Source organism: Chrysoperla carnea, chromosome X (genome assembly GCF_905475395.1).
Source record: "Chrysoperla carnea chromosome X, inChrCarn1.1, whole genome shotgun sequence".
NCBI lineage: Eukaryota > Metazoa > Arthropoda > Insecta > Neuroptera > Chrysopidae > Chrysoperla > Chrysoperla carnea.
Genome location: NC_058342.1, coordinates 32,813,335 through 32,836,160, shown reverse-complemented (window position 1 = coordinate 32,836,160; position 22,826 = coordinate 32,813,335). Strand labels below are relative to the sequence as shown.

At 31.4% G+C, this 22,826-nt stretch overlaps 2 protein-coding genes across 2 annotated transcripts; both read left to right on the top strand.

Annotated features, from left to right (window-relative positions):
- Window positions 1-265: 265 nt before the first annotated feature.
- Window positions 266-11,840, top strand: LOC123303064 (ionotropic receptor 21a). The gene is made up of 9 exons (XM_044886162.1): window positions 266-278; window positions 1,034-1,110; window positions 1,416-1,511; window positions 8,503-9,024; window positions 9,554-10,044; window positions 10,113-10,354; window positions 10,529-10,862; window positions 10,956-11,157; window positions 11,325-11,840. Exons 1-9 carry the CDS (start codon window positions 266-268, stop codon window positions 11,838-11,840), a joined length of 2,493 nt encoding a protein of 830 aa, XP_044742097.1.
- A 3,363-nt stretch (window positions 11,841-15,203) lies between these two features.
- Window positions 15,204-22,419, top strand: LOC123302732 (integral membrane protein GPR155). Its single transcript, XM_044885802.1, has 9 exons — window positions 15,204-15,639; window positions 16,877-17,166; window positions 17,612-17,952; window positions 18,295-18,582; window positions 19,033-19,272; window positions 19,348-19,556; window positions 19,716-19,855; window positions 20,068-20,893; window positions 21,748-22,419. The coding sequence occupies exons 1-9, from the start codon at window positions 15,479-15,481 to the stop codon at window positions 21,941-21,943; spliced, it is 2,691 nt and encodes an 896-aa protein (XP_044741737.1). The 5' UTR covers window positions 15,204-15,478; the 3' UTR covers window positions 21,944-22,419.
- Window positions 22,420-22,826: the final 407 nt, after the last annotated feature.

Below are 22,826 nucleotides of genomic sequence, written 5' to 3'. Positions count from 1 at the left end.
TTTAGCGCCTAACTTGATTGCAGTGTTGAATATTTGCCAAATTTATTAAAAAAAAGTGTATTTTTGTTTGTTAGTATTTTTTGTTTATATATATGGAGGTATAATGGAGATGGTTGCGCAGTAATATGATATGCGCATATCAACGAAGAATCTCCGTTTAAAGAACATGTAGTAAATTAACCGATTTTTTCATATATGTGATTTTAAAACAAAATACAGTTAAAATTGGTTATAACGACATTGAAGGTCAAAAGGTCAGAGAAAAATGTCAATAGGAGGTAATTTTTTTTACTAGAACACTAAAAGTATCCTTCTTCGAAGAAAAATGAAAGCCCGAATAAGCTGGAATATGAAAGAGTCGAGTTGGGACAAGTGGTGTTTTATTGGATTAATTTTATTTTGATGAATGTATTTTTTATTAATTGATTTCGTTAATTATCTCGTAAATTAGGCCTCAGATCCAAATTTAGTAAAGAGCATTTTCTTCTTTTTTTCTATGCTTATTCAGGAAGCGAAGAGATCTGTATATAATCATTTAATGTTCCAGCTTGTTAACAAACTGGCTTTCGTTTGTCCTCGATGAATGATTAATTTTAGGTGTTCTAGCCACGAAATAAGCCCCTACTAACAAATGCATTCTAATTAGGTAGAAATTCGTAAGTCAGGGCCTTGTAAATTGGTCATAATAACCGAATCATCGTTATATGTGATGTCGTTGTAATCAATTTTGACTGTATATATATATAAATATATATATATACCCTTAATTAAGAAAATTCAGAAAAGTATAAATAGTATTTAAGGAAAATTTTTTAATAAATTTTCTTTCGTTTGTTTTTTTTTATGCAAATGAATTTTTAATAATTTTTTTTTAGAAAGAAAGTTGTGAACCAATTAATAAAGGTCAACTGTTTTCAAAAAGTTTCCACTCAAGTTTTTCAGGAATATCTTGAAGTAATATCTCGAAAATAGTTTGTTCATCTCCAGTCCGAATTCAGGAGTTTCTTTTTAACATAATTTCTAAAACTTTTAGAGCATGTAGAAGCCTTGGATTGTTTCCGTGGAAAATCGCCTCGACAAAATCCTTTAGATTGCCTCTTACCCGGAGACGTCTCACTTTCCGGTGACAGGTTATTCTCAAGGAGGTCAAAGAGGACCCTTGGTCTAGGTGCTAGGGACTCATTTGTGATACCCCTCCTATATATTATTAGTATTATTATTATTATTAACATAGTTTCTAAAATACGCGTATAATACCTCCTCCTTTCAAATAATTGTCCGAAATCAAGGGTTAAGAATGGGCCGGGAATTAAAACCCCCTGAAAATAAGCGATGTTGTGATATGTTTGGGTAAAACATGATCTCTTATTACCATAATAACAAAATTCGTAATTTAAAAAAAAAAATCAAACCAGAAATTTGATATCGAACAATTGAAAATGCTTTTAAGTTTTCGAGGATTGGAATTAAAAGTCTTACTCGATACCAAAATGTTTCTAAAAAGTGCAAAAGTATTCGAATAAGCTCAAAGAATAACACCACTATTTAGAGTGATTCAATGATCTTGAACGTAGAATTTCGAAGTAGAATGGATCTGAGGCAGTATAAGACCTTTATTAATTGGACCTAATGTATATTTTAAAAAGAGTAACTGCCATTTTTTAAATTAATTAATTATCTAATTAAAATCGATCGATTGACGCGTTTCGTACTGCTATATTTTTACAAAACAAAAGGTGATATCCACGAAAATATTTTTATACGAATTTGTTGATATTTTGTTATTTATTTATTTGTAATTCCCCTCATCTACCCCCTCCCTTATTCTTCCCTTTCTATTTAAATGAAACAGGATTTATTTACTTCTTAAATCACATCTTGTAAAAAGTAAAAAAAAAAAACGTACTATTTCAATTGATTGTCAAGAATATACAGAGTGTTTTATAATTGACAGTAAAACTCGGACGAATGAAAAAGCTGTCTTTATCGTCCATTTAATTATCAAATTATCTCACTTCCTGGTATTATTATTGAAATTGTTACAATTTCTGGAAATCCTGGAACTAGCTTTTATTATAAGGGAGTGATACACAGTAAGAAGGCCAAAAAAAAAGTTTTTCAATGAATTTTTTGAGAAAAGGTATTTTAATTTACAAAAACCAAAATAATTTATCTGGTGTGTTCCTGTAGACGATCTCCTGAAGGTTTTCTAAAAAAAGGTGTTCGACGGTGACCACGATTACTCCGGTATAGTTCATCTGAAAAAATCAAAAATAATCTTTTAGTGAATAGATAAAATTATGTTTTAATCGAAGTAATAATCGAAATGTTGAATTTTTATTTCCACGGAGTCACCTGGATAAATTTGGTGAAAAACTTTGGAAGTTCAGGGTTTTACAGTAAATTATAGAATATTCTGTATATTTTCTGAAATCGAGTTCTTTTTGGAGTTGTTTGGAGATATTCCAACGATAAAACGTTATAACATGTGTTATTTAACTGGCTGGGCCTCAATTATAACTTGGAAAAGGAAAATTTTATAGTGAAAAAATCTCCAAATTAACTCCTAGGAACATTTCTCTCTGAAAGATAATGATTTTTCTGAGAGCAGGTAACAAATATCTCGTCAAATTTTACAATTTGAAGTGAATAAATCCTGTTGCCTAATATCATATGAAAATTTAAGTCGAATGCACATTTGATTAAAAAGTTTTTCCATTAAATCAAATTTGCACACGACTTTTCTAGACTCATAAATTTTTTCGTGAATATCATATTTACGTATATTTTTTCTATTGTTTTTCTATTTTCGTGAAAATTAAACGTGATTTTTTTTGTTTAAATGAAGAAAAATGTATAACGATAATCTGATACGTCCAAATAATTAAATATATAAAAAAAAAAAAAAAAAGAGAAATGATTATGGGAGAGGAAAAAGTGAAAAACACTGAACCCCCAGAATGCCTAAACACGGTGCAACGTTCAAATTTTCATCCCGTAATCATTTATGGTTTTTAATAATTAATTCACATATCAATTTTTTATTATAAATTTTACGTATTTTTCCGTTTTTTGTTTTTCATTTTCTCTTTTTTTTTCTTTTTTCGTTTCGAATTTTTAAAATTTTCATTTCGAGAAAATATATATATATAAAAAAAAATTGTCTAAGTGGATGAAAAAAGAAAATAATTTAGTGATTTTTCCTACAATGTGTGAAACGATTTTTTCATTATTTGGGGTCCGCTGTTTGAATTTTTTTGACGTAGAATGTATTTTGCAGTGTTCCACATTCTGTGAAAACTCTTTTAGCAATAAATAATAGAAATTATCGAAATTTTCTCTTAAAGACAGTATTTTTGATAGACAGTAAGGTTTGGAAGGAATTTTAAAACCCAAGTCTTGATATTGTGCCATTTACTTCTTGATATTGTACCAGGGAAACTAGGTTTTCCTAGGACAATCCCCCCCTCCCGCTTTCATTCTCGGCAGCTTAAATTTGGAAAGAAATTAGAACTCATTTAACCACGAATATTTTGAGCCGTTAGAACCTCTTAGCAGAGCAGCTAGACCGTTCAAAGAGATTTTCAATTTTGATTTGAAATCTTGGATTGCAAGATCCGACATGAGAAATTTTTCACGTGAAGGCAACACTCGGCAGCTAAAATCTCGAAAAAAATTTGAACTCATTTAACCAGGATTATTCAGAACCGTTAGAACCTCTTAACAGAGCAGCTAGAACGTTCAAAGAGTTCTCATAAATTCGGAAACGTTTTCCCTCAATGTTGTTGACTACGTAATCGTATTTTTAAAAGAAGTTGTACTCGTTTTTAGAAAGTTCGATAAAACTAGAATCGTTTTCAGTGCCATTTGATTTTGCAATTTTGTTAATTTTGTCGCGAGTTTTGAAAATTAAATAAAAACTAGAATTAAACTTTTTACAATTGAAATTAGAAATTGTTGAAAAATCACTATTTTATTTCGATGGAAATTCTTTTGGTAATTTTTTATAAGACATAGCAATAAATAGATGAAAAGTGAAAATTTTTGTCAAAATTTTCCGTTTCGAGAAAAAAATTTGTAAATAATAATTTTTAAAAAATTAAAAATACAAAAAAAAAATCTAAATAAAATAATTATTATATTTAAAAAAAAATATGCAAAGAATTTAAGAATAAATAATAAAAAAAAAGCCTAATTATTCAGTTTTTTGAAGAAAAAAATACAAAAAAAAACTACAGTCAAAACCGGTTATAACGACGTTGAAAGCATCTGCAACTTTAGTCATTATAAGCGATATGTATTAGGACCTAATTTGGTTTTCTTTTCTGAATAAAAAAAGTAATTCCAGCTTGTCTTTTGACGGCCGGCGTTTCACTTTTATTCGGAGAGAGATAATTTCAGTGAAAGGTCCATCTAATAAATATAATATAGCTTGATCGCTATAACCGATATTTATGCAACTTTATCAACATGTCGTTATAAATGATTTTGACTGTAAACAAAAAATTTATAGCTAAATATTTTCAGGGTCATTGTCACACAAAACAAAGAAAATTTTATGATTTTTGTGAATGCGATATTTATAAAAAAGTAAAAATACTTAGAGAGCCTTAAAACAAAAAAACAAAAGAAAATTTTACAAAAAAAAATGTTAAATAAATTTCCCGAAAAAGAAGAGAATTGTTTTGCAAATTTAAAAGTAATAAAAATACAAAACTAGTACAAATATAAAAAAGCAACTTGTCAGTCCCATATATTTATTCCCTGCGCATGTTATATAAGTTGGGTATGTTTTCGGTATACACATGACGTCCCTAATTTATCCAAATTTTCATGTAGAATACATTTTTAGATGAAAAAGGACAAAGTAAATGGATTTCAAAGGTTTCGGGCCTCCAAGTACATCTAAACAACCATAGATTCCATTGAATCGGTTTTTCCTCAATCCTTAGGATATTACCCTAGTTCAATATTACCCATTCTTCCCCGAAGAAGATTAACAGTTAGATTAAACTGTTTCGAAACAGTTTAATCCAAGAATATTTGTTTAAGGACGGATTTTAAATAACTTTATGTCGGTAAAATAGCGGACTGTTCTGTCTCTGATTTCGATAGAATCATGTATCTTTATTTCTGAGGTCTGCGATTGAAGCTGAGGTTCTTTTTTCGCAATCTTTGGCTTCGAATTATCAAACGATAGTTTTATAGATCGAAAAGTATATACAAGGTGTTCGACAATTGACTGCAGAACTCTTGACTATTTAAATGAGGTTATAAAGGCAAACGAAAAAGTTCTTTATCATCCGATGCCTAATTTTCGAGACAATTAAACAAATGAATTAATAAATTTATCCAATGACAGAGCTCTTAGAAATAATAGGATGCCTTCTAAGATAATTTCTAAGTGTCTTATATTTCTTAGTGCTCTGTTATTGAATAAATTTATTAATTGATTCGGTTAATTATCTCGGAAATTAGGTTTCAGATCGAAATTTGGTAAAGAACTTTTTCGGTCGTCTTTATAAGCTTTTTTAAGAAGTCAATAGTTCTGCAGTCAATTATAAAACACCTTGTATATAGGTAACGCATTTGTTGCTGAATACAAAATGTATCCCATGTCGATGTACGCATATTTTAGCTGACGTCACCGTGTAATATTGGACACATACTCGTTGACTGACCCTAAAAATTAAGAATAACATTCCTGTGTTTTTTGTTTTTGTTTTTTTTTTTATTAAATTTTCTTTTTAAACTTATTTTAAAAGATTAAACGCAAAAAATAGTGATGAAAGCATACATTATTGTAGCCTAAAAAATAATTCGAGTTGTAGCTTTTTTATTCTTTTTGTTTTCTATCCAGAAATTATCGCCTTTTTTATAATATAACCCCCCCCCCTCTTTTATTAACTAATATATCACCCTATTAACCCAACTACACACTCTCCGATCACCAACCCAAACTCCCATCTCTACCTCTTTACTCCCATAAATAATCATTATCACACTGTTGTTAAAAAACACGAAACACAACCTTCCATTTACACCTCCCACCAAAAAATTTGTAATGTTTTATGCGATTTGTAGTCACAAGATCGTTTCTTAATTTGATTTCTTATTTCGAACGGTTAAGTTTGAGAGTTTTGATTAGGAGAAATTCATTATTGGCCTCCAGGAAATCGGGGAAATGGAATACCTACAATAGGGTCCCATTTTCAGTACTCCCTCTTATTGAGCGTTGTAACAGACATGCTTAAAGGACCAATATTAAAAAAAAAAAATTAATCGATTCAAGTTTTCTCTAACATTTTAATAAGAAACCGTTCTTAATTCGAGAACTTGTCCATTCAAGTAGAAAAAATAGGGAATTTCTTGAAATTATCAGTTTCCTAAATGTTTGTTTTTGTTCTGGAAAATTCAAAGAAAATTTATCAAAAAAATCGTGTATGTAATCGAATTCAACGGAAATCGCATGAAACATTACCCAGAAATAAAATAAGCCAAGAGAAATATACGTCCGATTTTCTAAATTTTAAAAGAAAATCACTTAAAAGAACAATTTTGAGGTTTATATATTCAGAAAATACCATCAAAATGAGTTTCCTTAAATTCTCAAATTTTCGATTAAAATGAATCTTTGCTAGAATTTTCCGGCAAAGAAATTATTTCCATGTAATAAATAATAAATCTTCAAAATGATTTTTTGAAGGATTTTTTATTCAAAATTCAGAAAATTTGCTATTTCTATTGGATTAGAAGACAGTAGCGGATTTAAGAAAAAAGGCAAAGAGCGTAATTCCTATACAGCACTTAATTTTCAGGGTGAAGTTATAGCTTTTATAAGAAAAAAATTAGGGTAATTCGATGAAAATTCGATTTATTTGAAAAAAATTTTAAATAACAGTCAAAACGCCGTAGTCGTTTTAAGCGATATGCGGATTGGGACGCCTCATAAGACAAGTTGATGTTCCAGCTTGGCTTCTGGCTACTTAGGCGACTCATTTACGAAAAAAGTATCATTCTTCGAACAAAAATGAAAGCCCGATCGTCAAAAGACAAGCTGGAACATCAAAAAGTTGAATTGGGACGTCTCAAAAGAGAAGCTAGGCACCCTAATCCACTTCTTTCATGTTTCAGCTTGTCTTTTGATAACAAGGCTTTCATTTTTCTCTAGGAGAAAGATGATTCTAATGTTCTAGCCACCAAATGAGATCCTAGAAATCGATTTTGATTGAGGCCCATCCGATAGAGGAGTTTAGGCAATAATTGCTCTTTTGTCGTTCATTTAAATCCGCCACTGACTAAACACGAAATAATTGATCAGAATCCAGATTAAAAAATGTGAATAAGAATAAAAAAAAAGAATTAATATATTAAAATAATAAATATTTTCGTACGCATGTGCTTTAAAATTAAAAAAACACAAAAAAAATATAAAAAAATAACTTTATTCGAATCGTGCTTTGTTTTTTTCTGATTTTGATACTCTCGATTTACAAGAAAAATCACAATTCAATGTTTCCGTCTGTGATTCAAGAACGTATACTTATTCGTTCGACACACAATACAAAATTATTTATTGTTTATTTACAGTAAAACCGTATTATTCAGCCGTGCCATTGAATTGTAATTTTTTTTTATGCATAAAAATATTCTTTTTTGTTTGTAAAATTTTATGGAAAAATTTAATTAATCTCGAGATAATCTAAAAAAAAAAAAAAGAATGAAATTTAATCTCAATTTGAATGATGGTAAATGAATTTTCTCAATTTTTGCATTTTAACATATCCTACAGGAACTCTCTCTTAATCTCTCACTATTAAAATCAAATCACTTCCATTATTTATATATAAATAACCTCCCCATCCTTCCTTCCCTACTTATGTATCTTTACAAGTACCTAATCATTAATTATCACCACATTACTATCCACTACCACCCCCAACCCCCACTCCCTCAGATCCCCCTTTCGTCTCTTCGATACTCTCCTTAATGTAAAATAGCATTGATTTGTAATATAAAAAGTGAACGAAGAAAAATAAAAATCATTGTAAAAATTTCAAATTTGTTTGACTTTTATTAATTTTTTACTTTCTCCTTCTCTTGGAGCAGCAAAGCTCCATCACTAAGGTCCTATTTTACCCTCAAAAGGTACTAAATACTGAGTTGTGCAAAACCTTAAATTAACATAACAAAAAAAAAACACAATTTTGATCGATTTTTGTGTTGTTCTAGAAGTTTCGAAATGTAACTTAGAAATGGTGTTTGATTTTTTTCTACACTCCATTACTAATTAAGAATATAATTTCACCTTTCGGGTTAATAAATTTCATGTTTTTCGAACTCATCATTTAATATTCATAGAATTTATGATGTTTTTCTTTCCAATAAAAAATTAATAACTTTTCATAAGTAAACGAAATTAGTTTTTTTCATCATTCGAAAATCATGTCCGGTTCGAATTTGATTCTAAACATATTTCTAACTTTTTTACTTGCCCACAAGTCGTTCGAATTATCGAATGTAACGAAACGTGCGTTAGAAAAATCACACGAATTACCACAAATTGAAAAATGGTTTAACAAAATTATGGGCAAAAATTACAGTGTTTCGAAACATGATTCGAGTCTTGTAAATTTACTGCTAACGATTAGCAACCAATATCTAAATGCATGCATTCCGATTATCTTATACGATCAAAATATTCAAAATCAAAATGTCGAAATGTTCGATGAGCTATTTCAACAATTTCCAACAACATTCTATCATGGAACGGTTGTGAATAATACAATTCAAGAAAAACGTTTATTAATACGTAATTTAAAGTATTGTCGAAGTTTTATTTTATTTTCAACGGATATTATGAACACACCGAAAATAATACCGAAACAGCATTCGGAGTATGTAATTGTTGTTTCGCAATCGTCACAGTGGCGGATCCAAGAATTTTTAAGTACGCATATATCGCATGTCTTTGTTAATTTATTGGTGATTGGAGAAAGTTTTCAGAACACGCAACGATCTAAGGTAAGAGTTATTCTCAAAAAGGCCTAATTTTTGGTTCTAGTTTTTATATTCCAATCAAATTGTAGGTGCAGTAATGCCACTTATGCCAAGTTTAAGCATTTTACCTTTTAAGGTGTTGGTTTCCTTACAGTATTGAAAAAAAGTTTTGGTTTATTGCACGGTACATACATATAAACCAAATACATGCTTTGTAGTCAAATAATGTGTTATTTTTAGCTTTACAATACCATGAAACTGCAAAAATATATAATATATTGTGTGCAAGTGCTGCTTATAAATTTGATAATATAGATATCTCTCTTCAATCATCAAGACTGTTACTATAGTCGTCTCTGTTCATCAAATGATGGATCTTCAGATCCATCGAAGGCATTGGAAAAAAAATGTATTAAATTTTACCTAATCTGAAGGGTGAAAGTACACATTTCCATTCGAACAGTGAAAGAAAAGTTAAGAATCCGGGAAGAATAGGAAAGAGTAAAAAAAAGTACATAAGAGTAAAAAGTTTTAACTCTGAGTTTAATTTTAGGATACTTATATTTTGTACACACATCGATTGCATATCGATGGTCTTGGATCGAGCGCATCCGAAGTGTTAACCGCCTGGATTCGAACCCATCTAACAAGACCCGCTGTAAATTTATTCCCATCAAAATTGGAACATGGAGTAGCTGGTCATCGATTTATTGTGGGCGTTGCTCATCATCCACCGTTTGTGGTGAAACGTTTATTATCTGATGTGGGAGGCGGAAATAAGCGTGTCCATTGGGACGGTATTGAAATCCGTCTGTTAAAAATGTTATCAACAATTTTGAATTTTACATTGGAATTTAAGGACGTTATGAATAAAACAATTGGTCCAGGTTATTCTGTTGAACAATTCATGAAAACTGGTAAAGGGGACGTTGGTGTTGGCGGTATTTATACGACACCGGAGCGTATCCAACATTTTGATTTAACAGCTGGACATACTGAAGATTGTGCTTCATTTGTTTCGTTAACTTCAACAGCATTACCTAAGTATTCATATTAGTTTGTTCATCACAGCCTTAAATTTGAGAATGCGTATTAAGAAAAGCTGATTTTAGGTATCGGGCAATTATGGGACCATTCCAGTGGACTGTGTGGGTTGCATTAACGTTCACCTATCTAATTGGTATTATACCATTATCATTTTCCGATAAACATGATTTGCGTTATTTAATTGATAATCCTGGCCAAATTGAGAGCATGTTTTGGTATGTTTTTGGAACATTTACCAATTGTTTTACATTTACTGGCAAACAATCTTGGAGTAGAAGTAAAAAAGTTACTACACGTCTTTTGATTGGTAAGTATTCCCTTGTTTTTCCTCTAAATGGAAAAACCCATCCTGTGCAGTTGGTATGGTATTACTGATATGAAGCGCTCCCTAGGATTTAAAGGATTTAGTGCGACCTGCCCGGGCTGCAACGGAATGGATTACACGTCTTTCCACCTTTTACAAAAATTGAATGTTTTTTAGGCTGGTATTGGGCTTTTACAATAATAATTACAGCATGCTACACTGGATCTATAATTGCTTTTGTAACGTTGCCCGTGTTTCCAGAAACAATTGATACGACCGACCAATTAGTTAACGCACATTATCGAATAATAACACTGAACAATGACGGTTGGAGTACTTGGTTCATGAATTCATCGGATAATCGTGTGGTCAAACTAATGAAAAATTTAAGAGTGGTACCGGATGTACAAACAGCTGTTTATAACATAACACACGCATTTTTTTGGCCATATGCATTTTTAGGCTCCAGAGCCAATTTGGATTATATGATAAGGACAAATTTTTCAGTTGGGTAAGTATCATCCAGCGTCTGAACTATGCAATATCCTGATTCTCGGTTTTTAGTGTACGATAACGAATTGAGCTTTTGTTTTGTTTCTTTCAGATTGGGTAAACGATCGCTTTTGCATGTAAGCGATGAATGTTTCGTTGCGTATTCCGTATCAATAATGCTTCCATTGGATTCCTTATACACATCAGCTTTAAGTAGTATTATACAAAAAGCGATTCAAGCTGGACTTTTGATGAAAATTAATAACGACGTTAAGTGGGATCTATATCGATCACCAACTGGAAAATTGCTTCAGGTAATCAGTTCTCTATTATTAAAAATCTTTACAACTTCAGGAAAGTACTCTTTTCAGAACTATGACATAAAAATTAACCCACGCGTTTGGTTTCTAGTGCGCCACTCCTTTGCGTCGCGCAGTGGGGTAATAAAATTTTAACAACTTAATTTTTTGTTTGTTTACAGATCGGTACAGGGTCCCTATTAAAGCTACCACCACCCGAGGATAAAGCACTCACACTGGATGATACCCAAGGAATGTTTTTATTACTTGGAGCTGGTTTTATAATAGCACTAACATCTTTGATCTCCGAATACGTTGGCGGTTGTGTCAACTATTGCAAACGTAAACAATTCTTTACACGTAAAAACCGTACATCGAGTGTGATATCAAGTAAATCGTTCCATTTACCATCACCCAAACGTAAAATCGTAACAAAACCGTCGGCCTATAATCATGTTCTGAATGACAGCACAAGTGACGTACATTTTGACACTGACACTGACAAAGACAATAATAATGTTGACTATAATTCTACATCCGTTTTAATTCATAACCATCAAAAATCTTTGGATTCAGAGAATGATGAAGATCATCGAAAATTCAGTTATCAATCCAATATTAGCGCTGATATTGATAAGTTATTTAATTTGGATGAATGGTTTGGTGAAAAACAATCCTATCATCCACATTCCACTTAGCGGCAATCAACTTCAAGTTAATAAGGTCCAAAAAAATTTGGATCCTAGTTATTAAATAGTTTTAATAGATATTAAGAGTAAAAAAATGACAACTTCATCCCGAAGTTGGCCGTTTTATATTGAAATAAAGTAAAAATACTATCAAACAATTTCATGCGTTTGTGTCAACTTCACCACTCAACCCCGTATGGTAGTTGTATCACATTCGTGGCATCATTAATTTAGGAAGACCTACATAGAATAGCAAGTCATTTAAAACTTGCTAAAAATTTGTAAATCAATTCTACGTTAGTTCATGATTAATAAAAAAATTAAAAAACAGCAGGTTTCCTGGACTTTTAATGAAATAATTAGTTTTGAAAATTGAAATACTTTAGCACTTATGTAAGATGGAGCTCCTTATCTCTACCCTCCAAAATCAAAAGATCGGATTGGGGTGCCCATAAAAAATCATGGCAACATTGTTACAAAAATATTTCCTGAAATGTAATTTTTTGAGTTTAAAAAAAATTTCATAAGTTATTTATTTCTTATTTGATCGATTTTTTAGGTAAGTATCAATTATCTCTTATTTTATTTATATCGATACACGTGTATTTTCTGCACCAATCAAAACGGTTTGAGTATTGGCAGGGAGCATAATACGTGAAGAGAACAGCTAATTCGATCGCAGCGCTCTTATCTTTTAAAATTTGAAATAAATCCTACGTTTTATTTAAAAATATGACTAATTTCCAATTGTTTACATGTAAATGGTATAGTAAATAAATGTCAAATTAAAATTATTGAAAAAAAACAACTAATTAAACTTTTTGAATTAAAAGTTATAAAAATAAGAGACGATATTTTTAAATGTAAATTAACATAATTACTTATTTAAATTTGTTAGAAAATAGTATTACAATCCATAGACTTATATGTCCATCTATGGTAACTCCATGAAATAAAACTCATGCACGGAGTGAATAGGAGTAGTAGCGGTAGACATTGTGTTGCCATTCTGTTTTTAATTTGAATTGATAACGATGATTAATTTTACGTGACTGATTAGAAATACTTTGTTTGCTTTAAACCAATTTAATTCTAATCCCAATTCTAATTGATTAATAAATTTATTACTACTTGCATTTTTTTGTCACAACAATTGAATTCCCATTGTTTGTTCGAGTAAGTAATTATTATTTTTTTTATATCAGATTTTCCACACAAATCATAAGGGTTCTGCAAATAGAGTTGCCATCTCTTTGTCAAAACATAAGAGATTTTGCTATAATGTCGACCTTCAAGTCTAAAATTTGAATAAAAATAAATATAATTTTTAATGTTTGTTGCTTGTTAAATTTTTACTACTCGCTCTTAACTTTCAATTAATATAAAAATTTGAACCACCAGATCTCTAAATCATTTTGTTGGAGACAATTATTTATTACTTATTTATACAGGGTGTTAAAAAAGTATCGGAATAGCAGAAGAACTGTAAAAATAATGAAAGATAGCCATACTGAGCGGCAATAGCAGAAGAACTGTAAAAATAATGAAAGATAGCCATACTGAGCGTCAATAAAGTACTGACATCTCACCAATTTTGAAAAAATGAATTCTCATTTATGGGGTGCCGGTACTAGCACTTATTTTTACCTAACGCTCAGTAAATTTAAAGTGAACGCTCACCTCAGCTAAACACAGCCAATAGTTTTATAATGAAAAGTTTAAACAAAAGTTGTTATTCCGAGTGTATCAGAATAAAGGGACAATATTTGAGAGTCTAAAAAGTTCAATGTCAAAACAACCATTCTGGTATAATAAACATAAATCGGACCCTTCGTAGCTACAAATTTCAAAACTTTTTTTTTTATATTTGCATCGAATCTGTCTTGTTTACGGAAATTTGCGCCATACCTCTTAAAAATTATTAGTTTTGGAGCAAAAACTTTCTATGGGGCAAAGTTCTGAATTAATAATAAATGTTTGAAACATTTTTCAAAAACAGAATTGATTCACTACAAATCTAAAAAAGGAAGTCCTGAGATCTGTAGCTCCGAAGGGATCGTTATCGAAAATATTATCAAAATACTTGTTTTTGCATACCCTCTTAGTCCCTCAAATTTTGAAACACCTAGTATAGTAAGTGATAACCCTGAAATTTAATCATTAATAAAAGTAAACAACTTAAAAATGAATTACATAATGCAAAAATCTGTCGATTTTAATGTGGAAGTCACTCAAATTTAATATCTGTCAAATCTATTCCGTTTTACGAAAAAAATGTTTCGAACAAAAGTTGTATAATTTTTTTTAGGAATTAATTTCTAATTTAAAATTTCTTTATCAGTAGTTGTAAGCAAGAATACTGTTTTAATAACTTTGACAGTCAAGTTGATAGGTTAGACATTAATATGGAGGGTAGAGATAAGGAGAACTATCTTAAATAGGACTTAAAGTAAAAAAAATTTCAAAACAACAGTAAATTTAGTTATAAAATTGACCAGAATGGCGCTTGTGTAGCAAAAGGTGTTTGATTTGAACTTCTCTATCCTTCTCTTCCTTCCCTTTTTTGAGCACTTCTCTTAAAACTTACACTTTTGCTACAGCAGCGCCACCCTAATTTGCCACTTTTCGATGTACACTTTTAATATACAGAAATAGTTTTCCTTATCGAGTATAGGGTAGCCATGGGTTATGGTAGCCACGGAAGCGGAATTCCGTAGGGGTCTAGTGCATATAATTCTTCAGGAGCGTAAAAGAGTCCGTTGTATAAGTCCATTAAAAACAAACCATATTAATCCATTAAATGCAAAATTAAATTTTTTTTATTTGAGATTAGTTCTATAATTGCATTTATCCAATATTCAAATTTAACTGTGATTAAAAAGCAATTAAAAATCTAAAAATATGAGTTAAGTACATGTTAGTGACGTTAGCGGTTATTTTGCAATGTATGATACAAAATGATGATGATTTTTTATCAAAAACGCATCGTTTTTGTCGTATCATTTTTTGCGAATGCGAATGCTAAAAAATATGCGAATATTCTAATAGACAGTATAATTCTTTGAATCCTATAAATAACTTTCTTTCATTATTTTTACAGTTGTTGTGGTGATCATGTGCCGGTATTTTTTGTAGCACCTTGTATAATATAGGTATAACAAAACAAACAGTATTAGTATCACCTATATATATGTACAATAAATAGTAAATAGTAATAGGTGGTAGTACAATAGTAAAGTTCGAATAAACCGAATATTAGAATGTACGTATATACGTACAATTCGGTATAAACGACGGTATCAACATTAACTGTTCGTTTTTTAGTCAACCTCTACACTGTAACTGTACTATCATACTGTCACTGCACTGTAACTGTATGCGTGAAAACAGAAAATCTATAATTTTGAGTGTTTATTACGAAAAAAAATAATAAAACAAAATTATTTTAACAAAAAAAAAATGTTGAGTTATCAAATAAAACGAGGTTAAGTTCAAATCGTTCAGTGCTAAAAAAATGTAGTGTATTTCCATGAAAAATTTAATCGAAAGTTGTTTTCCCCTTTCACTGTCACCTGTCACAATCACAAAAGCATTCAATTCTAATTAGAAATCAGCCAAGTTTAATTTAGTTAATCAACCAAATCAAAATGAATCATTTCAATTACATTCCAACGACTGAATCGACAGAGTTTGAATTACTAGAGAGTCAAAGTCAGACTGAGACAATGTCAATGGTTACGGATGAAGCAAATGCAATGGATAATTTGTATCCGGCATTGATACAATGTTTTGCGGTTATACTTTGTGGGTATGTATTAAATATCAAAATTTTACCAGTTTTATATAGCACTTAATCATCCCCTCTCATCCTCATCCCACGTTCCATAATCCACATATTGCTTATTGCGATTTACGAAAATCTGACAGTTAGACTAAATAATATTGCAAGGTATTTCAAAAGTCGTCTCACTATATTGTGCCGACAATTTTTATTATACAAATTATTTAATCGTAGTAATTTTTTATTGTGTTAAATTTCAACTATCCAAATTTTATCCCAATTTCCGGGGAAATAATGTTTTTGGATAACAGGAATATTAAATGCATTTTATGTAAAAACGTAATATCATATGACGCTTGACGTTGGCTTTGAGCGTCAATTTAGGGCTCCATCTAGTGACAAAAAATGGAGTCATATCCAGCGTCAGCGTCAAATTATAAAAAAAGTTCCTTAATATCGAAAGTCGATGAGTTTTAATAAAATTCGCGATAGGGGTAAATAAACAAAATGCTGGTGAATGATTTATTGACTATGGGCTTATCAGTCCCGAAAAAATAATTCGTGAAGCGTAAATAATAAAAAAAAAGTTGGGCGTAAAAGAATTATTTGTGCAATATTTCAATAGTTTTATATCTTTTTGATAGTTGAATCTTTCGATTTGACGCTGCTAAGTTTTTTCCAGATAGCAGAACGGCTTAAGCTAACCTCGTTACCTAATTGGACTCTTAAACTCAGCGTCAAGCGTCAGCATGAAAATACACCTTAATAAAAGAGTCAGCGATTTAGCTCTTAGTAAAACATTCCTTTTTGAAGGATAATTATACTAACATTTCTGAAAAAGTTAAATATGTCAGGGAATTCAAATTCTACTGGAATTGTCAAGGAATTCTGTGAGAAAAAAGAAAAGTTAGGGAATTTTATTGTAATATCTTGAGCCATATTTAATATTTAATCGAGGTAATAAAACCGAAAAATATCAAAATTGTCGGAATTCAAAACTAAAACTTCGATTTTTACGGGACCGGGCGCAAACTGTTCGTATAAGGATTTAGAAAAAAGTCATTTTGGTCCGAAAATGTGTTATTTATTTTTACGCAAGTTCGTAATAACCAATCGTGCTGAAAATTTGTGAAAATAGAAAAGAAAATTATTGGGTGATATATTTTAAACTATTCTTAGCGTTTTTTATCCTTTGACATTTTTTCCTAAACCTCGAATCTTTGGACCCGTAGGTACTGATTGTGTAAAATGATTTTGATTTTAGATACATCGCTGGTCGCATGAAACTGATATCAGAAAGTGGTATGAAAGGTTTGAACACATTTGTGGGTACGTTCAGTTTACCATCACTGATATTTTTATCGTTGGCTGAGTTAGATTTGTCAGCAGTGAATTGGCTCTTCTTGCTATCAATATTTATTGCTAAAAGTATTGTATTCTTTGCTGTGATAGTTCTAACGATTCTCGTCACTAGACCCATTAATTTAGGCAGTGCTGGTTTACACGCCATCTTTTGTACCCAATCGAATGATTTTGCTATTGGATATCCTATCGGTAAGTAAAAAATACTAAAACAGAGTGGCCAAAATTGACCCACAAAGACAATTATTGACAAAAATTAACTTCGATTAATTCGATTTAATTGTTTAAGATTTTATCGATACCTAAAAAGATTTTATCGAATTTTCGTGACATGTTATTTTGCGTTCGATTCGGAAGAATATCAGATAAAGACAGATAAAGTAATCCAACAGTCTCTGTCTCTTTCTACTTCTGTCACTGCGGTCAATAAATCACTTATTATGTATCCTATCTCTATACAGCTCTATAGTATTATCTCTATGGGTATAGTATTCGAGATATTGCCTTAAATTTCTAAAAAGAACTGGGAAATTATGTTGGAAAATCAGAAATGATTAAAAAGTTTTGAGAGTTAATTTTTGTGGCCACTCTATATATTTAAAAGATTGACAGTGATTTTACTTTTGGTTGATTTTAGTTTCAGCATTGTATGCTAAAACACATCCAGAATTTGCATCATATTTATATTTAATGGCACCGATCAGTTTGGTCATGTTAAATCCGATTGCATTCATTTTAATGGAAATACAAAAAATGAAACGGAATCCTGGAACAGATGCAGCAAGTGGTACTAATTCAAATACAAGCAGTATGGAATCATCAAATCCACCGCTACAAATTACTAATCCATTCAAAATGGTCCTGTCCGTTATTAGGAATGTTCTACTCAATCCAATTGTTACAATGACCATTTTGGGTATTATTGGTAATTTATTGTTTCATCATCAAATTCCAGTTGTTGTGCGTCCTATTTTAAATGTAAGTTCTTACTCTGGAATCATTTATTATTAGTCATTAGTTTCAGAATTTCTTCGTACACTTCGAGAAATAAGTACATATCAAGAAAACCGGGGGAAAAAATTACCATTAACTTGAAAGGCAGAAAATCGAATTTCAGCGATTTATTCAAGGTCAAAAGACCCCAGACCTTTCTTTAAAGGTCGAATCCGTCTATTCAAATAACCAGATTTCTTTTATACTTCGGCTGGTAGCTTCAGGGCCATATCTTGAACAATATTAAAGGGGGGCTTTGATTTAAAAAGGGGCTAGCCGCCCGACAGAATAAACATTAAATTAAACTTTTAAATTTTTGTGTTACAGGTATTAGGTTCAGCTTTCAGTGGAACAGCATTGTTCTCATTGGGCTTGCGCATGGTGAACAAAGTGAACAAATTGAAAGGTGATGGTCTAGTGGTTCCAGGCATTCTAATTATTGTCAAATTGTTAGTTCTACCGCTAGTGATTCGTGAAACAGTCAGTGTACTTCATACCGGCTTCAATCAAACGGAAACATTGGATTTAAGTACGTATGGTTTCTTGTATGGAACATTTCCAAGTGCACCCGGTGTTTATGTGTTTGCCTCACAGTATAACATTGAAGTTGATCTGGTAAGTCAATTGTTTAAATACCATTCGAATTTGCATTACGTCATATATCTACAGGATCGTGCTCACTCATATACCGATACAAATTCTAAGGCATTCCTAGACGAAGATGCAGTTTTCGGCATTCGACGCGGAATTGCTTGAAACATAGGGGAAAAATCGGAATCGAAACGAAACGACGTTTTTTATTTGTTTTATTAGAAATCTTCACCATACTGAGAGGTGCCCAGATCTTTAACACAAAAGGTTACAGTGGGGGCACTGTCTATGAATGTTTCATGGAATCCTGCCTGGCACTGAATAAAACAGTCAGACTGATCTGGGTACCGGACCATTCTGGCGTTATTGTTTGTAGCTCACAGAATTTGTATCTTGAGACGTCCCTGGATATTCGAAGTAATTCTTTGAGTTTTTTTAAAGTATAAAACTAAATAAGTAATTGATTTTTTCTAGACGGCTAGTTCCATGGTTGTATGTACATTTTTAAGTGCACCATTAATGTACATTTCGGCAAAAATGATATCGATAACTCGATTGAATCCACATGAATATTTACCAGCGTTAGATACGTACTCGTTTGAAGTAGCCATTGCAAGTTTAGTGGCATGTGTTTGGCTAATATTTGTATTTTTACTAACCAAAAAGTACAGTCGAGTTCCACATCGAATCACATTATGTTTAATTGTTTCACAGGTATGTTGATAGTATACAGGGTGTCTTATTTTTAATTAGTAGCAGTCTGTAATTAATTTTAATTTAATTTAACAGATGTTATCTTCAATTGGAATGATTCTTTGGTACACAGTTGCTAAAAGTCAAGATTTTATGTATGTGTTTGAATTTTTAATTTATACGACTGGAGTTTATAGTTCTCGAATTTGGACCGCATTTTTATCAATTACATTACTCTTCTTACAATGTCGAAGTTTATGTTTTGTATTGAAGTTACAACCATTTTTTATAATATTTGGATGGGGGTAAGTTTAAATAACTTTATTTTGCTTCATAAACAGTCTGGCAACCATCTCGTTAGACGTTCTTTTGTATAAGACAAAGAAAGAGTCTTCAGACAATGATGTATGCATGGATTGATGTGAGGACTAAGGAATGTTGAATAATAAATTATTTATTTATAGAATACCAATTTTAATTGCTATGGTTTTATTAATATTTGATCAACAAAATCCAATACCATTTGATAAACAGAATCCAAATTTTCAATATGGCGCTGTTCAAGCAGCTATTTCTGTCTTTATCTTAATCATGTGTTTTATAGGTAAGTTTTTATATTTCATTCTTTTCAGTATATTTACTTATATATGTTACCGTAAAATTATAAATTTAGCTACCGAAAAAGGACCAAAAACCTTTTTTTTTGTAATTTGTAAAAAACTGATTAGAACCCCCAACTACTACCCAAAAAAGGGGGTTAGGTTCTCTCCTGAAGACTAATAATGGACTGATTTAATATTTTGTTTGTTTTTTTAGTATCTGTGGGATGTTTAATATTACAACAACGATATCGTAAGAGATATGAACAATATTTATCATTGATCCATGATATATCATCCGCTGACACAAACTGTGTGAACAGCAACACTACTGACACGGAAGATGAGAGTGAAGTGTCACGCACAACCATACGTCATGACACCTTACGTTCCTTACCGACAATAACCGAAGTGGATAATCGTCAAGTACCTGATATTGAAGATTTACTAGAGAATGTCATGACAAACTCAATACTAAGTAATCTTACACCACGTGCAAATGATGTTCTAAATCCCGATCCCGAAATGTGTCCAAGTCGTTTTCGATGTCGTCGTGAGAATTGTCACAGCACAATACAAAGCTATCAACAAGTCAATAGCAATCATCGTAATTCCTCAACGAATTCGGCTGAGTTACCTTTAAATCGTACTCCTTCGGCTTGTGTCCCACCAGCTAATGAACCCGAAGCACAAATTTTGAAACATGTTATATTAATTATTTTACTGTTAGCATCCATGTTTACTGGTTTGGCTGTTTCTATTTGGACACTAATTATGGAACAAATGAGTGGGATTTATATTGAACTAGCATTCTTGGATGCAACACTGAATTGTGGCCAAAGTTTAATTGTGTTCGCTGTTTTTGGAACGCATTTTAAAGATTTACGACCAATTATGAAGGTGATTAAGAAAATATATTATGGTGCAAACTCGTTTATTACGTCTAACGATAACGAATTATCCTTCGAAACGAAGTTCATTTGTGAACAGTTTGTTATGCATCATGTTCGAAATTGTGAACAAGCTATTAGTGCTAACAAAAGGTAAGCTTTTTTTATTTATACTTGTAGTTAGTGGGGTGGGAATACATTAAGCCGATAAGAGCTTTTTAATAGCGCAAACTATCAGTATTAAAGCTCCTAAATTGATGCTTTATCATTTCGACAAAACACAGTCAGTTTTGTTAACTATTGTACAATTTTTATTTCGATATCTTAATATCCTGACCATGTATGTTATCAGCTTTTGGCCCTAGGGGACAAAATGACAACTTTTGGTATGGAGGGGGTCAAATAAGAAATTTTTGATCTAAATATTTCATAAATTGAGCATACTACAGATAATAAAGAAGCCCGTTAGGATGAAAGCGCCTCCATTTTGAGTATTTTGGTAAAAACGCACACTTAATCAACTAAATCAATGGTAAGTCCACGTCCAGGGGGCGGAAGGAATAAGCAACCCTGACCTGCCAGTTGTATCCATATATTTGAGTGATATTGGAGTGGACATACTCATAAATTATAGGTAGTATTCAAGAACATATGTAAAGACGTGAAACTTGAAGGGGAGGGTAGCAGGAAAAAAGGCGCCTACCTGTGAGAAGTCTAGTCCTTGGTTGTTGCGTACTTTGTACTGCGCATCAGGCTGTCTTTTGTTTTCAATCAATTGAAAGTAATTGAAAACAATTTCAATTGTTTTAAATCACTTAGACAGCCTGATGCGCAATACAAAGTACGCAACGACCGATGACTAGACCCCGTCCAGATAGGCACCGTAAATTCAGCCACGAGCGCTTATAGCTCGGCATAGAAGGTTTCACGTCCTTATTTATATATATGTTCTTGGTATTACTACTAAGCTTGAAACGTTTAAAAATTGATGATTTGTTATTTTTTAGGCATATGCTAAAAACGTACAAACGCGCATTTACTGGTGCACAATTGGTTGATTGGCTACTAGATGTAAGTCTCGCACAAGAAAGGGTTGAAGCTGCACATTACGCTCAACACTTACTTTGGGGTCAGGTGATTCGTCATGTGGATGGTAGAAGACAATTTCGTGACTCAAATTTACTGTATACATTTGAGCACTAAACTGTGTTAACAACCAGAACACATCAAAAGCAAGATCAAAAATTTCGAATGAAAATTAAAAAAAACAAAAACATTTTCATTCTAGAACAGAATACCCTAAATCAAAAACTGAAGACTGTTGTTTATTGCGGCCAAATCACACATAAATTGATCCAACCCCAATTTTATATATACAGAGTGTCACACCAATACATAGCGGCTTTTGTATCATCGAATTTTGCACATAAAAATAAGTAATTCGACCTTTTTTAAGGGGTTATATCCAGTTGCAAAAAACACGTTTTTAAAAAACGTAAACATATAGGACGTTTATTTAATTTTAAAGTCTCGTTGTCCGAATTCAAAAATTTGATACGGTACTGCTCCTGTTGGCGATCTTTTGGAGGTCCTTCAAAAAAAGTTATCCGGCGGGGAGCACCATATATCTGGTTAAAACTATCCAGAAAATTTCTTTAGTCGATAGATGAATACAGGTATTAATCGAAGGATTAGTCAAAATTTTGTTTTTTGACAAAATGGTGGCTTTTAAAAAAAAAATCAAAATTCTTCAAAAAAGTGGTTTAAAATATCGAAATAATTTTTAGAAATCTCATTCCTTCGATTAATACCTAGGGAAAATATCTAAGAAGATTGTATAAAAATTCGAAACCGATTGGTCAAGCTGTTTCGGAGAAATCTTGCTCACCGACTTTAAAAAGTTCAATTTTTTTCGACGCGTTTATCTTCGTGACTATTTCTCGGATCAACTCGGAAATTTTCAGAAAATATACTCAAATATATTTACATTTCGGAATCGTAAATTAAAAATCGATTCTATAAAAATTCGTAACCCCTTAAAGAAAAAATGTAAGTTATTGTTATGAAATCTTTTACTTCAGAAATT

Bases quoted from the DNA above. Each gene is read 5' to 3' on its own strand.
- LOC123302732 (XM_044885802.1), top strand. From the start codon at position 15,479: ATGAATCATTTCAATTACATTCCAACGACTGAATCGACAGAGTTTGAA. The intron at 17,167-17,611 runs GTAAGTAAAAAA...GGTTGATTTTAG, and splicing joins TGCTATTGGATATCCTATCG to TTTCAGCATTGTATGCTAAA. The intron at 19,856-20,067 runs GTAAGTTTTTAT...TTGTTTTTTTAG, and splicing joins CTTAATCATGTGTTTTATAG to TATCTGTGGGATGTTTAATA.
- LOC123303064 (XM_044886162.1), top strand. The intron at 10,863-10,955 runs GTAAGTATCATC...TGTTTCTTTCAG, and splicing joins AGGACAAATTTTTCAGTTGG to ATTGGGTAAACGATCGCTTT. The intron at 11,158-11,324 runs GTAATCAGTTCT...GTTTGTTTACAG, and splicing joins CAACTGGAAAATTGCTTCAG to ATCGGTACAGGGTCCCTATT.